This window comes from Channa argus, chromosome 9 (genome assembly GCF_033026475.1).
Source record: "Channa argus isolate prfri chromosome 9, Channa argus male v1.0, whole genome shotgun sequence".
Classification (NCBI taxonomy): Eukaryota; Metazoa; Chordata; class Actinopteri; order Anabantiformes; family Channidae; genus Channa; species Channa argus.
Window position 1 is genome coordinate 24,601,045 of NC_090205.1, and position 17,860 is coordinate 24,618,904.

Consider the following 17,860-nt stretch of genomic DNA (forward strand, 5'->3'; position numbering starts at 1 on the left):
TGTCACATTATGGGGTCGTTTTACATGCAGTGACAAACTCAGGACAGGGGAAGTCATTTAGACCACACAGTAAAATGATGCATTATATTTATTTTTTTATTATTCTAATTCTGATAATTTCTTGGATTCTTTACTTGCCTTGTGATTGCATGTTCAGAAGAACAGCACAGTTTAATACCTGGGCCTTCAACTAAGCTGATAAAACACAAAGACTCAGGATCTTTTATGTCTTTATTGAATACAACCATTAAACACACAAAGTGATGATGGAAAAACTAATGACAACACTGTTTTAATAACTGCTTGAACCTCAAGCAAGTGCTTCCTGTAGCTGTGGATTAGACCTTTAGTTCAGCCATTTTCTTAGGACGTCTGGTGTGGACCACTTGCCTGAGATCATTTAACAGCATCACTATTGGCTTGAAGGGCCCCTCTGACTGGGCCACACTTTACTTCAGTCTTTAGGGTTCTTTTAAACTTCAGCTTGTGGACAGACACGCTCACATTATCCTGTAGGATACCTTGATAAACTTGGGAATTCATTTTCCCCCCTAGAATGGGTCCAGGTCCAAGGCAGCTTCCAGGTCCATACACTGTGGGGAGGATTTCTTCAAGTTTGTACACAGTTCTCATTTAATGCCACATATAGTGTTGTGTGCTCTCCCCAAACTATTACCTACCTTCATTTGATCTGTCCACTAGACATTTTTCCAGTAGTGTTGTCGACTGTCAAGGGGGTTTTTGTTTTTGGAGAGCAATGGCCTCCTCTGTGGTGTCCAGCCAGAGACACCGTGCCTGTTGTTTTGCGTTAGATTGACTCATAAACCGAGATAGTAGCTAACTCTAATCAATCCCTCTTTCTAGTTGAATTCCTACTGGATACTCTAGGTTCCTTTTGTACCTCGCTGAACATTGTGTGTTGTGCCTTTTAAGTGCTCTTGGCTGGGTGCCTGCTTCTATGGAGAGTAGCCACAGTACAAAATCATCTCCACTTATTGACAATATGTCTAACTGTGGACTGAGAGATGGAGTTTGAGGAGCACTCTCTATCTCTTTCCAGCTACATGCAAATCAACACCTCTTGATCATAGGTCTTCTGAGAATTTTGATTTGGAAACATGGCTTGCATCAGTCGATGCTGCTTGTAAATGGCACGATGACACTTGGGTAATTCTATAAAGCAAGGTGGTTTTAAACCACAGCTTATTCTCATTTCATTCACCCGTCGACGCTGAGTGACTTCCGAAGCCTAGTGTTGCCGTTACTTTTTTCCACCATCGTTCTGTGTGTTTAATGGGTGTTTTCAGTAAAAGACAAAGAAAGATCACAACTGTTTGTGTGTTATCATCTTAGAAATACTGTCTGTAGACATTTGTGCATAAAAGATCAGATCCCATTTTAAGACCAAGGTTTGCAGAAAACAGTACCATTACTTTTTCTGATGACTGTAACTCATATGCACACTGACACACAACTAATTTCTATATAGACTGTCCTCAGGTGAGCAAAACAAATAAATTCCCAAAATCAAAAATGAGCTTAAATTTCTCCTCTAGTCAAGTGAAAGCAAACTAAAGCGAAAGGGAAACAAAGTAGAAACACACTCTAACCAAACAAGTCAGCCATTTTCACCCAACAGCTGTGTGGTTGGACGTGGCTTTGTAGCAGTGTTACAACTCTATGCACCATCATGATGCCATTACTTTAGTAGTAACAGTCCATTAGTGGCCACCAACCCCCACGACCTTCCATCAGTGGGTTTACATTTTTGGTTTAAAGTCGTGTGCCATGGTTATGCCAAACATGCCATGAAATCTGGTGCGATGATTCACATCTTCTCCAGGTTGCTGTGATCATGATCAATAGGCTATATTTGATTTGATTATCTGTTAAATGCACTTTTATTATGTTAGAGTTAGGATTACGTTTGCATCCCGTCGAATAGCATATAAGTGGATGCAAACTTGAACCAAAACCTAGCATAATAACAAAGCACATTCAGCTCATGCAAATATTTATCAGAAGTAACAAAAATTGTCAAGGAGTGTATTAAAAGGTTATGGCAAAGTAGTGACAATCATATCTGTGCAAAGGTTTGCATCCCCTTTGATAAATTAATTTAAAAAAAACAACTTACATTTACTTCTAATTGAGGAACATGTGTACAAGCTCAGTGTGCAACACATTTTGTGTTGATGGAAAAAATCTAAATAAGGGGACGCAAACCTCTGCAGCCAACATTACTATAGAGTGTTAAGGCCAGGGTGTGTGGAGAGGTGTTTTCAGACAATGTGTGACAATCCAACAACTTCTCGGCCATGGAAATACATGCTGAAGATTCAATGCTTTTAAAATTATGAAATCCTTTTATTTATTGACTGGACCTATGTGTGGCATAATTAAAATCGTGCATTTCTGCTAACCCACGGCCATATACAAATGTTGTGTTCCTCCAGATCTAGTGTCATATTGCTAAACAGAAGCAGATGGTGCTTGTAGCCAGGACTGGCCAGGTACTTCATATGACTACTTTTTGCAAGGGATCCAAAAATTCATCTGGCAATGGGGTTAATTATAGCTCATGTTATTTTAATACAGATTTGATGACTCTGTTAAAATACACGGTTACTTATGGGTCGTGAGAGTGGTGTACAGTTGCCCTGGCTGCTGAATATGATCTGAGAAGCAGTAGCTCCGCACATTAGGCCAGTAATAGGAGAACTGATAACTATCTAGATGACGTATATGAAATAAGTGTTCTTGCATTGAGGTTTTGATATTCAACAATTTGCATGGATTTCCAAAGTGCTGATTTTTTTTTTCAGTTCTTCATGTTGGGTTAATCATTAGCAAATGCCACAGTTTGGTTGCAGAAAATGTCAAAAAGAGTGCAACAGGTGGCTTAAAAGCCAGCTGGCAAAATGAACTGTTGCTGACCTTTTAAACATTGTGGTCACATGTTCAAAAGATGATCATCAGTTAATCCTCCCCATTTACTCTAATATGCCCCTTGGGTGCCAAAGGCAGCATGTACAGAGTAGATTCTGCTGCTGGTGCACACATTTCTGGACACAAGTACCTGAGGAGCACGTATCCAACATAGTCTAAAACAACAGTCCTTGCAGGAACGAGGGGCCAAAGGTGAAAGGAGGAGCGAGGGTCTCGAAGGCATTTATTCCGTTCCCTTCCCAGAGGCACTTTGCAGCATTTCGTCCTTGCAGCAATGCTGAAGCCATCTGTGTGTTCTGTCAGCAGCGGCCACGTAAAACAAGACGTGGGCTGTGGTTTGACCTTTCATGGTACAACTATAATATTATGATAAGATGAGGAATCAGATTGCACTTTTCCCTGTGGTGGAATTCAGTGTCCATAAAGGTGATGAGTGAAAATGAGTGGGGCTATCACTGTTAATACTTCTCTACTGACAAGAGTGACATTTTTCTTCGGTATTAATACATCAGGTCTATGGATGACGGAGAAATTACTGTACACGCTGCTTTAACACCTGTCAGTGCCTTTGTTTTTAATTGTTGGCCACAAATGTCCCCACAGGAAACCTGTAGTAATACTTAACACCAGAATGATGCAGTAAGAGACTAATGTCTTTAGGAAGTGGCACCACTACAAGTTGTACACAAGCAGCGTCGAGGATTTGTTCAACTTTGTGGTTAAAATTACTGTGCAAATCTCTGAAGCATTTAATGCAGCCAGGGATAATATACAACTATCTGTCAATGCTAAAGGCCAAGCAGCTGGCACTAATTGGGGGGAAATGAATTATGGGTAGTAGCTGGCACAGTGTACATCTCTGACTTGGAGCTTGCCAGTACCCATTTCAGAAGTGCCACAATATGGGTTCAGGTACTGTAGCTTTTGGACAGAAATCAAGCTCAGGAGTCAGATGTCACTCTGCAGTTTGAGGGCTGCTGTTAAAAAAAGCCAACTATGCAAGAAATGAATCTACAAAAGCTTAAACCGATCACCTGAATATGAACCTGACTCTTATTAATGGTGTTGTAATGGTAAATGGGTTTTACCTTTGATGTAAATGTAAAAAAAAAAATAAAAAAATAAAATATATATATATATATATATATATATGGAAATATTACCATGCAAAGGTACCTGTATATTTTCCTAGTGACTCTCTCTGACTTGCTTCCTTTGACCAATACATTTACAAAAAAAAGGAAAAGAGGAAGAATATCTTTATTTTTATTTCATGTTTTTAACAAAATGGATTTTAAAAGAATGAATATCAATCTATGTGAATGATATTCATTCTCTTACATTATGAAAACTCAGCTGCATTAAAATGAGACTGAACCATTTCATAGATATTGCACAACTTGGACTTTTATAGCTCTAAAGGGCTCAGCAGAGCTTTAGCTTCCTGGTCTGTGGAGGGGATGTGTGATAGGTATTGGAGAAAGGGTCGTCCATGGATGCAGGTCTGACTGTTTTCACCAACATGCTGTTTCATCCGTAGAAGCATTTCCTCCACATCTTCCCTGGATAAATGTGTAGGTAGCTGACGGGCAAGTCGCACGGCTTCACCCTATGAGAGTGAAGTCAGAATTCAAATAAAGCGAAAACAGTAAAACTAGATACTATAGAAATGTCATTCTTATTCTCACTTGTAGGTAGTTTCTGACTTTAAGTGGCCGACACTCTTGCACGGTTCTTGCCTTCCTGCGAAGAACAGCAGTCAGTATCTCCCTGAGGTCCTCCACACCGAGGAAAGGTACGCAGTCTGCCATTGCTGTCACTTCCAGATGTCTCTCGGCTGACGTGAGGCCTGGCCAAGACAAGCAGAAAACAAGGATTAATATACTCCAGACACTACTACTATCTCCAGGAAAGAATAATAAATAAATATTGTGGTTTACAGCCAGACTGTTTCCCAAGTCAAACAAGCGAAGGGCCAAATGGAGTGTTAAATGACTAATAGAAGCCCCAGCAGACTGGAAGGAAGTTGTCTTGTCGACTGAATGAATGATGGCTTCTCATTTCACGAGGAAATACTGAAAATCGTCTACAATTTATATTTCTGATGCATGAATCTGGATGCCAAATGAATGGAGATGAATATTATTTATTGAAGATTTCTGTGCTGGTTGTGTTGCCTGTGTAACACTGCTTTGACCAGTGCTTTTGCTAATGAAATGTCTAGAGGAAGCATACTTTTTCCATTTAGAAACGACAGGATAGGCACACATTGTACATACATTTTACAAAAATGAACATAAAACCATTTTCAAAAACAACAGCCAAAGATATTCAGCTCAAATTGTTCAATGAAACTATTTTATGTTGAGTACGCTGCTTCTCTCGGGGCCATGCACACCCACCGAGGCTGGCAGTGCCAAATGAAAATTCCTCGAATTTCCCAAAGGGCAACCATTCTCATCACCTGCACACTGGGGTACAAACCTACTGTGACACCACGCTGTTGAGCAGAGAGCCAGTGTCAACTGAGGTGAACCAATCCAGCAACAAAAACATTCACAGGACACCTTGTAGCCTTTACAAGCAGTCATTATGTCAAGATAACGATGACGAACTAACAAGAAGCTTTTGCAAACAACTATGAATGTGTATATATAAATACATTTCATAATTTACATTATCACGTGATCACATTTTTTGTAGTATATACAGATGTATATTTTAATCAGAATGCTAATCTGCCATTTTATGAAAAATATAAAGCCCAAGTGGGATCTTCTTAAATAACAATGCAAACAATGAAGCGTTTTTTTTTTTTAATGGAAGCATTATGATCAACGATTTGTTTAAATATATTATACAACTTATTGTTCCAACTGATTGTTTACCAGATCGATGGGTAATATGACTGATTTGTGAGTGTTACTTGATTAAATTATTGCTTAGTTCAAATCCAACTTATCTGAAATCAGTACAGTTTATGTACAAATAAACGGCATGTAGTCAAATTGTACATAATGTATGACAAAACAATTATTAAACTTGTTGTGGTCTATTATAAAAGAAAGAATTATAGAAGATTTATTGAGATTTAATGAGATTTAATTATAATTACATTTATTTATTAGTTCTTATCTAATGATGAAATCATTGTTTCTTCTTTATTATGACATTTTTTTTATGAAGGACTAATTTGTTGAAAGAATGGGAATATTTTGTCAAGAATTAATCAGATAAACAGAAAGTCTGTCAGAAATAATTGCTTGTAATCCAGTTACTGGCAACTGTACGTTTGACATTTCTAAGTGACTGCTGAACTATGGCATTAATGATGGCAAATGGCTCCAGGATTTGTCAAATAAAAAACAATCCATTAGACCTTTAAACAGCATGAATCAAAGCTGTGTTTTCTGATTGACTGAATGTGTTTTGTAGACTTCTATATTATATTATGGTGCCTTTGTTTGGGGTCTAATGTGTGGTGTTCTCAGCATCAGGCTCACCAAGCTAAAGAAATAATGAATTCACACATAGTGTAGTAGTCTGCCTCCTCCAACAGTGTTACTGTCCATTTGATTTACAACCTACCTGGAGTGACTTTGACTTTAAAGCCATTAGCTATGAGTCTGGGATCTGAGAAGAGGGTCTGTCCATTTGGCTCAGGGGTTTGTTTCTCCATGCTGCACAAAGTCTCTGTATATTCAGCTCCCCCTAAACCTCTATGAATGAAAGACAAGATGTTAAATATACACCTGTATTTTTGTACATTAGATAAAGCCTTAAAGGACGACTTCACTGATTTTGAACTTGCTTCTAGTACATGTGCAAAAATGCCATTAAACTCACCTTGGACTTTCCTATATCAAAATATCTCTGTACTTCTCGCTGAAAAATGCCTCCAGTCAACATCATTTGGAGGAACCTTCAGTTCAGATTATGTCATCTTGTTGCTCTCACTATAGAGTTTTTAATCATAGTAAACTTGCTTTTCCAGAGATCCCCCACCCCCCGATGACATAATCTGAACTCCTAATGATGAAAAACTGAAAAACCAGATGAGATCACTCGGAGGAGCAGAAATTAGAGAAATATTTTAACATAGGTCAATAAGGAAGTTTAAAAGCATTATGCACATTTAGACCCTAAACTCAAGCCATAGAAGGCAAGTTGGAAATTGGTGAAGTCACCCTTTAATAGTTAAGCATTTGTGCGTATTAGTCATAGTCTCAAACATGTATGTATGTAACGAAATTGGAGTGTGCAGTTTTCCAAAAGAAAACAGCTGGTGAGAAATGAGTGATACGTTACCCATCTGTTAATTGTATAGGGTTCTGCAGACTCACGGCTGGGAGTATATTATTCTCTAGAAGTCTCTTAAACAGTAAGGCCTCCTCCACTCGAAATGGGTTTAACAACATGAGCCTCTGGCTACATAAAACTACCCAGGCACTCTGAGAGGCCAGTCGGTTTATGAGACGGAGGCCCCCTGGTGCAGCGCTGCGCTGGGATGAGAGGCGCTGAAGCTGCAGCTGAAGGGCAGCCACACTGCAGGTGAGGGGCTGCGAGGGTTTCGGTGCAGGGTTTTTCGTCTTCTTTTGGGGCTTTACAGAGAAGAGTTCATCCAGCACCTGCTGGTTGGACAGTGGTGCCTTGCGTTTCTGGCCCTGCAGACTGCACTTTGGGGTGGTTGAGTTTGGCTCTCTAGGGCCTTCAGCAGAGACCGACTTGGTTCTTTGGTCATGGCGTTCCAGGTGTTTTTTTGCCTTCTCCTCATACCTGCAGAGTTCAACGAAATCTTTTTGAGTGACAAAAGTGATCAGATCTTTTTTTAAAGACAGCAGCTTAGCATCATGAGGAATACTGCTAAATCTGGCAAAACCATTGCAAAAAATGAAAATAACCTAGATGATGTCATTGGGCTTATCCTGAATTGGGCCAGACATTTTAACTAAAATGAGGTTTTAAAGAGAATGAAATAATTTTCAGAGGCAGGTGGATCAAATGACAAATGCTGATAAGCAGCACTATGGGAATTATCAATTTGTAAATGTGCAACAGGTAATAACTAACAAACTCTACCATACAAGTGAAATAATATATTTTCGGACTTTCACTGGTAAAGTGAAGGGTAATAATGAATAAAATATGGGTGTGTGATGCATGAAATAAGAGGACGGGGGAAAAACAGAGCAAAAGAAAAAAAGGCACAATATTTAGAACATGTAAATACCTACCTATGATTTTTCCCCCCATTGTCATTGTCTATAGCAAAACCTTACTTTACACTCTTATTGTGATAAGGTCGTAAGCTGTATAACATTAAAGAACACGAGACCGCTGACCCCTTTCATTTGGTCACATCCACTCATAACTCTCGCGCTGAATCAGGCCAGTTGACACCCTCCTGTGTTTAGGTCAGACATTTTACGTGTATTTTTTATTAAGCACAATTTTAGTTAAACCTTTTACCTGTGCAGCACAGCTGCTAAGCTGCAATTTGTTGTTACAGTACAATCTAAAATAAGAGCTGAGACAATGTAACACCTTGTTCCTTTTGTGCATCGAAGGAATGTGCTGAGAATCTAAAATGGGTGGCTTCTGCAGCAAAATTGCAACATCATGCAGCCATATATAGTTTTATTACATTTCAGGGCTTTACATTCCAGCATGATATTCAGTTAACCTGTTTTGTAAAGTTGTGTAAGACTATAAGTGGCGTGTGCCATTTACCAGTGGATGTAAAAGGAGCCAAGTACTTGCCACTTATTTCATGTTGAAGAGCAGCAGCAGAGCAAGCCAGGATTCTGAACAGATGGCTTTTTCCATACACTCTTCCATACCTTATATAAGGCCCAAAGTACTGCTGATACACATTTTCCAACCTTGCAATTACTTTTAAATAGTATGCAGTAATCTAATATAATTACGCTGAAACATTTTTAGTGCAGTATAATGGTGTTATTCCATCACGCTAGAACAGTAGGTAGTACAATTTGTACTTTGTTTTACTGACATGTCCATGTACACCTGGACCATCTTAGGGGTTATTAATGTCTGTATAACAAGACTGATCTGTTTTCTTATTTCATAGTTGGACTTAGTGACATCAAAAGTTAAGAACTGCACATCCCGTCCTGTGCTTTCTGACCTAACACCACAGTTTTATAAATGTTGTGCAGGCTTAGATCACAGTCAATTTAGAAGCAGACACACGTTTAAAACCAGCAGAATGATGCACTACTCACGATCTAATCAGCATTTTCTTTCTGTAGTTTTTGTGTTTGCAAATAAGTACACCCGTCTTCCTTGTATTAATATAAATCCTTTTACTCTAAGGGGAGCAACGGTCAAGCCCAAACTCTCATTACCTCCATGTGTTCTGAGCCAAATCTGTTCTTGACTAGCCAACTATGTGTCACTTCGCCCACCATTTATGAAGCAAGTGTACATTGGATTTTGGACAAAGACACTGAACTTAGAAACAGGACACTTAGATATTGGATTTCATCTAATTATGAATAAGTAAATACCAGTTCATAATAATCAATTTTTTAAAAAATATCTGAGTGTAATTATTAATGCCTCTACTCAGGACCACTGTAATTATAGGAAATGCTAATAGAGGACATTTCATCATTGGTGATACCTGTTGCACTGTGGAAAATGTTGTCTACCTAACCACCTATTAGGCACAGTTGTCTGGAAATTAGTAATACAGCTCATATCAGCAACATTTCCAGACCAGGCTTCTCACATGCAAATGACAGGTCAAACTTTCCCCCGTCGCTCTGCTTTGCAAATAACAAGAAATGGAAACAACTGCTTGGAAAGGTGAAGGTCTGGAAACTCACTTCTTACGATCTTCCTCCCTCAGATTTTTCCACCTCTCGTGAACAGCGATACTAATATCCTGCAGGCTGGCTGTGGGTTTCTCCCTAAGAACCTCAGCTCTGGCCTCTCTCTCGAACAGTGCGGCAGGAGACAGTGGTGCCCTCATAGCACGGTTGCTGATCAGGTCGTAAGCGGTCAGAGCAGCCCGCTTCTCCGTAATAGCATTGAACATTGTTTTGTTTGAGTTGCTTGGACTATTGACTTTGCCTGAATCAGAATGACTGTGCTTTGAGGGTTGATGGATTTTGAAGGGCTGCAGAGGTTCTCCTGAGGAGGGCTCATTCAGAGCTGTCCCCCGACTCCAATCCTCAGCTAAAAAATGCTCTTTGCTTTTGCCTGCATCTGACACTGCATTGTCCTCAAGTCTTTTTGGCGATACATTAGTTGAACTCGTCTCTGTTGTCTGAGTGCCGCTTTGAGTCATTTCAACATAATAAGGAGAAAAGTTAGCGTCAGATATCTGGTTGACAATCCAGTCTTCTGCTATAGAGGATGAAGAGCTGCTGTTTGAGGGCTGGCGGTCCAGTGAAGCATCGGTGCTTATTGCTGCTGACAGAGCTGTATCAACATGTTTAGGTGCATCTTTAAGGACATTATTGTTGCGGTTTTTAAGCTCATCATCCCACATTACACTTTGCTGATTAAAAAGTTGTGAGGAATCACTCTGCAAAGTACTAGATGGGGATAAAGATGTGTGGTGGCCAAGATTCTTATCAGCTGTGGGGTCGCCGCCATAGAGAGAAACAAGCATTGTTTCTACTGCAGTAAGTACAGCCTCCTAAATGTCAGAAAGGAGACAGATAGTAGTCAAAGTTTAATTTCCAAGGCTGGGATTTGGATTCATTTCACTCATCCCTACATCTCACCAAATTCTGACTAAGTATAAATGTCAGCGTTACCTTGTTATGCAGAAGAACCTGGGTCTTGTCAGGTGTTAGGTTGACGTCAACCGAAGAGGGTGACACTGTAATTTTAAGCATGAGGGTGGGATAACGGTTTCGGCCTGGGTCATCTGGATATTGAGCACAGTAGTGCTGACGCAACAACTGAGGATCATTCAACCCAACCCAGTATAATGAACAAGAAGAACAACAATGCTGTTAGGTACAAAAATATTGATTGTAAAAAAATCTGTTGTGTTGGTTTATCGAAAATTACCTTAATGATGTCTTTATGATGGACAGGCCGGCTGTTAATATATATAAATGTTTTGTCGGGGCTTGATGAGCTTGTAGAAGAGAAATCTGCTCGAGGCTTTGGAAAAAAGCCATCCAAAAAGAGCTGAATGAAAAAAAGAATATATCAAATAACAATCCAGAATACATAAATAAATAAACTCTATCATAAGTATATTTTCAGTTAGAATAGCAGTGTTGATCAATCTCGAGGACAATGCAGCTAATACATGATAATGTATGAGATATATAATTCTGGATATGCCCAAGCAAACAGGTACCCAGGACTTGCGACAAAGTATAAGGTACAGTAATATGGTAAAATCAAGGGTAAATACTTCACATATAAATAAATGTGTCATTTCCAAATAAATTTGTCACATATTTTTGGGGGTATCTCATGCAGACAACAAACATTGTGACATTTCTCCATAATAACATGCATCATACATGATGGCCTCTCACCTAAAATTAAGTCAGTAAGAGTCCGTTTGAGCTAGAATTGATGACTCAACAGAAAACTGAACAACTGTACTTGATACTCCATCATGAATGTAAGCTAGTGAGGAATTATGGACAGCTGTTAATGTTCTACAGTAAATGGCTATGCTTTTTTTCCCACATGGCCCCGGGCTCATTATTAGCAGCAATGCATGCCAATGACGTTGATAAATGAACTGCTGTTTTAGGTCAAGGCACATATGCTTCTCTCTATTTCTGCTCATTAGGGTCACTTTATGGGCGCACGAATGGCACCTCTGGCCCCAAAGGGCTGCAGGTATGTGTACTCCCCTGCCAAAATGAGTGTCACATTTTGTTCTGCAGAGGAATAGCTCTTACTACTCTCCCTAAGTGAGGCCCCTGGGAAATTGTCAACCTGGTTCAATGATCACTAAGCTTTGGTCGTAGGGACGAGAAGGAGAAAAGTTCTTTTTCATTGCTACAGGGAGTAAGAGGAAAAGGTTAAAGGTCGCTCTCATAACTGGGCACCAAAGTGGAGCAGCAAAATAACAACAGCAGAGAGGAAAAGAAGAGAGAAACAGGGTGAAAAGGGCTGCTCCATATCTGTCAGACTAAATTATTTGGGAGCCTGGCAGCAGGTACGAGCTACATGACACCTACCGTGACCAAGCAGAAAGTTACCGCTCCACAGTAATTCAATTATGACCAGCACAGCGAAGCTTAGCTAACAAAAATCACTCGCTCTTCATCAGGAAAGAACTCAAGAGAAAAGGGCAAAGAAATAGTTGGACAGCCACCAACTGACCACATTTGCTGGCCTAAGACCAGAAGTTCCTGACGAGGTTATTAGCTCACAGTCAAGTATAACTTGCATGCACTCATTTGCTCTGTCAATGTAGCATTGACAGTTAATATTTACCTTCCAGCAAGAAATAAGTTTTGAGTTATAATCATGGTTCAATTCTGATTCAAAATCTTTTTTCAAACTTTTTTGCAGTTAATGTTTATTTTTTTCAACTTCTTAAACATTATTGAAACAATTAAGTGTGCATTATTTCAACTATAAAGTCTGATTTCAATCTGAATATGAGACTAAATGATGTGTTACGTTAGGACTGTACCGTTGCCATAATGGCTCCACGATGAAGGTCAAAGTGGCAGTGGAGGCACAGTATGACAGCCAAGAGGAAAAGGTGTGTACATGAGGTGTGTTTGTGAGGGGGTAGTAGATGCAGCTCTGTGCCAGCTCAGGTGTGCTGTTTGCCTGACAGTCATCTACAGGAGCTCAATGCACTCCATGCAATCTCTTCACGTTCCCCGTATTGTTTGGTACAATCTTTCAAGGTGACATTGTCCAGCTGAGCGTTGACCATGAAATGTGCAGGGAGTTCTACATACCATAATATGACCCGACTGGCACATTGCCCATGGGATGTAAACTATTCCAAAATGACCTATGTGATATGTGAAATCATTTTTTACTCACACAAATACATTTCTGTTAGAAACACTCCGACACAAGAACTCAGACTTTAGGTATCTTCTCTAAATCAGGACGTTTTTATTTTTTTATTGATGTTTTGCTCACATCCTATGTTTTTTCCATTTAACTAACCTTTGGTTGCTCCTGGTGATGATGGCAAGGCAGAAGGTTTGCAACAGTACTGGACCCCATCGTAGCAAGGAGTGCACTTCTGTGGTCAGCCACCTTGGCTTTCTGCCAAACCACCACCTGGAACAATATGTCAACTTCCATGAGTCCACATCAGGTGCATCACACTGCATCAACACCTGTCAAGATTATAACTGGGTCCCCAAGCCACTGGTTTATCTAAATGTTCATGTAGGCAAAGTCTGGCTGTGTCAGTCTACATCGAAATGTAGAGCTAAAAAAACTTTGAAGTAAAAAAAAAGGTGTAGTTTCCAAGGTACAATTTCTTTTTTTATTTCAACCTTAGTTGTTTAACCACCTGGTGGATAGGAACGGGGCTTTAAAAGCACCAGGTGGTTTTAAAGTTGTGGCTGATGGGTGTATCTCCCCTGGGTGTTGATTTCTAAAAGCATGCACCCTGTTGCAGAGCATGCCTCAGCTATTAAATATGCAATCTGGCACATGTAAACAGATCACTCCTGTAAACACTGCTTAGAGAAGCTGTGAAACATGACACAAGCCAAATAGCAGAATTAGAGATAAATGATAGGGGCAACTGAATGCTGACTCTGCAAAATGGTTCCACTACCACTACCTTTAAAACCGATTTTTATACAATTTATATGGTGGTTGCATGCTTTCTCTGACCCACACCACATGTGTAAATCTATGTACAGACCGGCTGCAGACTGAAACTGAATCAGGGGTTAAGTCCGCTGCTGTGGTTAGCAACTTACTCAGGCATCATAATCAGCCAAATCAGAGGTCACAGTCAGCCATAGTTATGTTTGAGGCACTGAACAGTTATGCTTAGCTGTGGACGGACAAGGTATAAGGCATAGAAATGTTCACCAACTAAATATTTCAGGGTATAGATATAAAATTTGAGAAAATACAATAACTTGCTTAAAAAGGCAACTAAATACACACACAACAATGAATGTTGCATAGTTATTTATACCAAATGCAACATGCAATTTAAACTGTCTAATGACTGATGGTTAAGTAGATCATAAATGATGATTTTAGACAATCAACACAATCAAAACAATAAAGACAATTTAATTCCCAACAATGAATTGTCACTACTCACGTTTAGTCTCCTAAAAACACATCAGCCAAACTCACTGCTCCACCCTGTGACATATTTCAACTGTGTGGTTTGGAGAGTTGTAATAATTTGTTATAAAAGTTAATAAAAGTCTAATACATCAAATAATAGTCTTAATAAATCTCTTGATTTCAGTCAACCTTTTGTTTAGTTGTCACCGAGTGAAGTGTTAGGTATGGTTTTTGGACAACAACTAAGGTCTACAAGACAATCCAGACTAGAGACCTAAAAAGGACTAAGCATGAGTAGAAGCATTGTTGGTTGTGCCTGTATGGGAATTGTTAAAAATAAAAAATACAGTTAATTTAGAAAATGGCCAAAGATATCTCTTAACACTATATATTATGCCACTAGCACACAAAAACAGATAGCAGATAGCACTGTGGAATTTAGGTACACAAATATTAGTAAAACAGATTCCCACAGATCTGTGGAAGTTACCCTGCAGTTCTCTGACAGCTATATTTTTCCGATAGCTATTATTTGACTGCAGTTAAGAGTAATTAACGGTTCCTCTTTTAGGCTTCGTTTTAAGCATTTGATAAATCTTTTCATACCATTAATTATCGTATAGGTTAACATACTTAATATCAAATTTTTATTTATGGATTAATTGCTTAATTGTTCTTGATAATTAATTGATCATTCAAGTAATTTATCAAGTAAAAATGTAAAGTCTTTTGAGTCAATTAATACATTATACAATTCGCTTGTTGACTTAAATTTTAAAAATGAATAAACAATTCCTATGTGGAAACTATCCTAGCATGTAATCTAATAGAGTTGCTCAGTGCCGCTACACAAACATGAGGCTATACAATAGATTCTCAGGAAATACTGACTGAAACTGAGAAATCTTTTGAATAGTGATGTTGAGACATTCATTTTTAGACTAAGGAGGACACCTGGTGGTTGCTGTGCGTAGGAATAAATAAGTTATCAACAGGAACTTATATTACTTCTCAAGCTAGACTTCATTTCGAGTAAAACCTCAATGTGTTTCTCCGATTGGACTACATCTGTTTCCTAAGGGTAAAAACGAAAACCAAGCTCTAGCAAAAACTTAGTAGTTTAGTCTCACACAAAAACAGCACTTCTACTTTTACCAGTGCCCTGAATCAAGCCATGGATTTCAATGTTGACATATTTTCACAGAAGATAACAAGCCCTGCAACATCCAAAGGAATTCGTTCCTCGCCTCCTCAACCATGCTCCACTTATCTAGTGTTTATTTCTTTGGGGAGATGTTACTGACCTTATTGTGAACAAGAGTTATCCTTAACTCAGGCTTTATAATGGCATATGCCATCAGCAAATCCTGTACTTTCTTCAGTTCTTCTTTGCACTTCTTGCTAGAAGAATAATACTGTCTTCTCACTGGAAGATTCCTGAAAAGCTTCAGCACACTCACTGTTGTACCTACAAAACACAAAGGAGCAGAGGTGTGCAACAGATTTTGACATGAAATCTTTTTTCCTGCTGAAAATATATAGACTAGATCTATTTAGACACTGTGAATAACAGATTGGGTGCCTTGCCTTGACCTAAGTGAGATGGCTTCTGAGAAACAATCTTTCCTGTGACATTAAGGGTGTACTGGGTGCTGATTTCCTCCTCGCCTGTCTTTGTGGTGACAGCCACCTAAAAACAAACAGCATAAGGCATCATGTCAGTTCATGGGCTGTAATAAAAATGTATCAGAAATAAAGATGGTTGCATGATTTCTAATTTGTATTATAGAGTCATACTATCAGTAAGATACTATGAATGTGTTCATAAATTAAACGTTTTCTTTTCCATTAAATGTGTTAATTTGGTACACGTGAATTATTAATACACTAACATGTATACATATTAACTGTTAATTACTGACACTGTTTTTTTTTCTGTCACATAATAACTACAGCTGTTAAATTATTCTCACTTCAGCCACAGCACAGATGGATCCCAGTGCTTCTCCTCGAAAGCCATATGTTTCCAGGCAATCCAAGTCCTCGTGGCTACAGATCTTTGATGTGAAATGTCTAACAGCCATCACAGGAGTATCTGCAGCTTTGATTCCATGGCCATTGTCACGTACTTCTATCCGGTCCAAACCATAGTTCTCCTACAATAAGCGTGTGTAAGCGTTGGGTTATTCCACTGATTACTTTGATCTTTCAAAGGGTCTTTGCAAATACAAAATCATGCTACTTAATGGCCAAGAAACTACCAGCTGACAAGGGTAACTAACCAAATATTACTATAAGCCAAATCTACTAATTCCTGTTTAAAAAATTCTTATACCAAAGTGTCGTAGTTAAACACAGTACCAGTTTAATGTCAAGGCTCGAAGCTCCGGCATCCAGTGAATTTTCTAACAATTCTTTGACCACGTTCACCACAGATGTAATGATTTGGGAGCTGGACAGCAGCCTCACAGTGTCTGGTGGCAGCTGCTTCATGATCACAGGTACAGTATCTGTTCAAGAAAAGTCTGGTTTTATTTTAGTGCTTCTGTTGCTGAGTGGTAATAATACAATGAGACAGAGATAAGGCAAAGCTGGTCGAATGCTTTTTGTGAGATCCACCACTACCGTCAGGCAAACAATATTTTTTATTGTCAACAAGGGGACCAAACTCACCTCTTGTTGTTTATCAAAAAATACACTATGTTGCACATAATATGATATGAAGTTGTAAACAATAAGAGAATTTCACGTATCCCAGTCTTACAGAGAAGTACATGAAAATAATCACAAATCGACTGAGACAATTTCAACTCTAGGTTGGTTGCACACTTTCAATTGCAACTCCAGCTAACGATAGTGCTATTGATATTAGCTAAACACTGGATCACACACACACACACACACACCAAAAATCTGTAGGATAGGAATATTTAACTAACGTTCCCTATTAAGGTTATATTGAATACATCAGAAGCTATAAGTTACTACCTGATGATATAAAAATCTGTTTAACCTAAGACAAATGTTAGTGTTACGCGAAACACTCGTTATCGTCTTCATCGTCAATAAATCATTTGCTAGCCTTGATGCAAAACGGTGAACACCGTATTTATACTTGTTTGTTACAATGCATTTTTAAGTTAGCTTATGTTGACTTCAATGAGTGTTAGCTTACATGAGTTTAGGTGACTGTTCTGCACCTTAACGTTATTTGACCTGCTTGTACTCGCTAGCTAACTTGCAATAAACAAATACTATTTTGTACAACCTTGCCACTTAGGAAGCAGAGACCTTAAGTTAGAAAAGTTTCTCTTAATAATTTGTATATATTTACTTGCACGAGCTCAGCTGACAATCTTCGTTCATTCTTTCATAAACAACCCACACGAGCAACACGGCGGAAACGACCTGATTCCCGCCCCCTCCACTACACGTTAATTGGTTAAAAGAGAAACGAGGGCGGGTTCAGAACGAATACACGATAACATTTATACCCTAGGTTTGTGCTAACAGGTAAAATATTTCATCAGGTTACTTAGAAACCTAGCTTTTAATAGGATTAGTATACTAGCAGCTAACACATCAATACTCTAACTAACTGTAAATAAAAAAAACGTGCCATCTATATCTAAACACAACAATCTGCTTTATATAAGTTCTATGGGGCGGG

The 17,860-nt window shown here is 38.9% G+C and overlaps 1 protein-coding gene across 3 annotated transcripts; it reads right to left on the reverse strand.

Moving 5' to 3' along the window:
- Window positions 1-4,199: 4,199 nt before the first annotated feature.
- pms1 (PMS1 homolog 1, mismatch repair system component) lies at window positions 4,200-17,611 on the reverse strand. 3 transcript variants are annotated; one of them, XM_067517431.1, is made up of 13 exons: window positions 17,525-17,611; window positions 16,552-16,700; window positions 16,164-16,346; window positions 15,778-15,880; window positions 15,495-15,658; window positions 13,093-13,209; window positions 10,999-11,121; window positions 10,740-10,886; window positions 9,801-10,618; window positions 7,258-7,725; window positions 6,538-6,668; window positions 4,638-4,798; window positions 4,200-4,558 (listed from the first exon to the last, which is right to left on the reverse strand). In XM_067517431.1, the coding sequence occupies exons 2-13, from the start codon at window positions 16,681-16,683 to the stop codon at window positions 4,358-4,360; spliced, it is 2,748 nt and encodes a 915-aa protein (XP_067373532.1). In that variant the 5' UTR covers window positions 16,684-16,700; window positions 17,525-17,611; the 3' UTR covers window positions 4,200-4,357. The 3 variants fall into 3 exon arrangements, with proteins under 3 accessions (XP_067373532.1, XP_067373533.1, XP_067373534.1); XM_067517432.1 differs by having other exon boundaries at window positions 16,552-16,715; window positions 17,525-17,608; XM_067517433.1 differs by lacking the exon at window positions 17,525-17,611 and adding an exon at window positions 17,366-17,387.
- Between the last annotated feature and the right edge of the window lie 249 nt (window positions 17,612-17,860).

What these genes read in the sequence shown, in the direction of transcription:
- pms1 (XM_067517431.1), bottom strand. Translation starts at nt 16,683, where the DNA reads ATGAAGCAGCTGCCACCAGACACTGTGAGGCTGCTGTCCAGCTCCCAA. An exon ending in TAACTCTTGTTCACAATAAG is followed by an intron (nt 13,210 to 15,494) that starts GTCAGTAACATC and finishes ATATTGTTCCAG; the next exon opens with GTGGTGGTTTGGCAGAAAGC. An exon ending in ATCACCAGGAGCAACCAAAG is followed by an intron (nt 11,122 to 13,092) that starts GTTAGTTAAATG and finishes TTTTTCATTCAG; the next exon opens with CTCTTTTTGGATGGCTTTTT.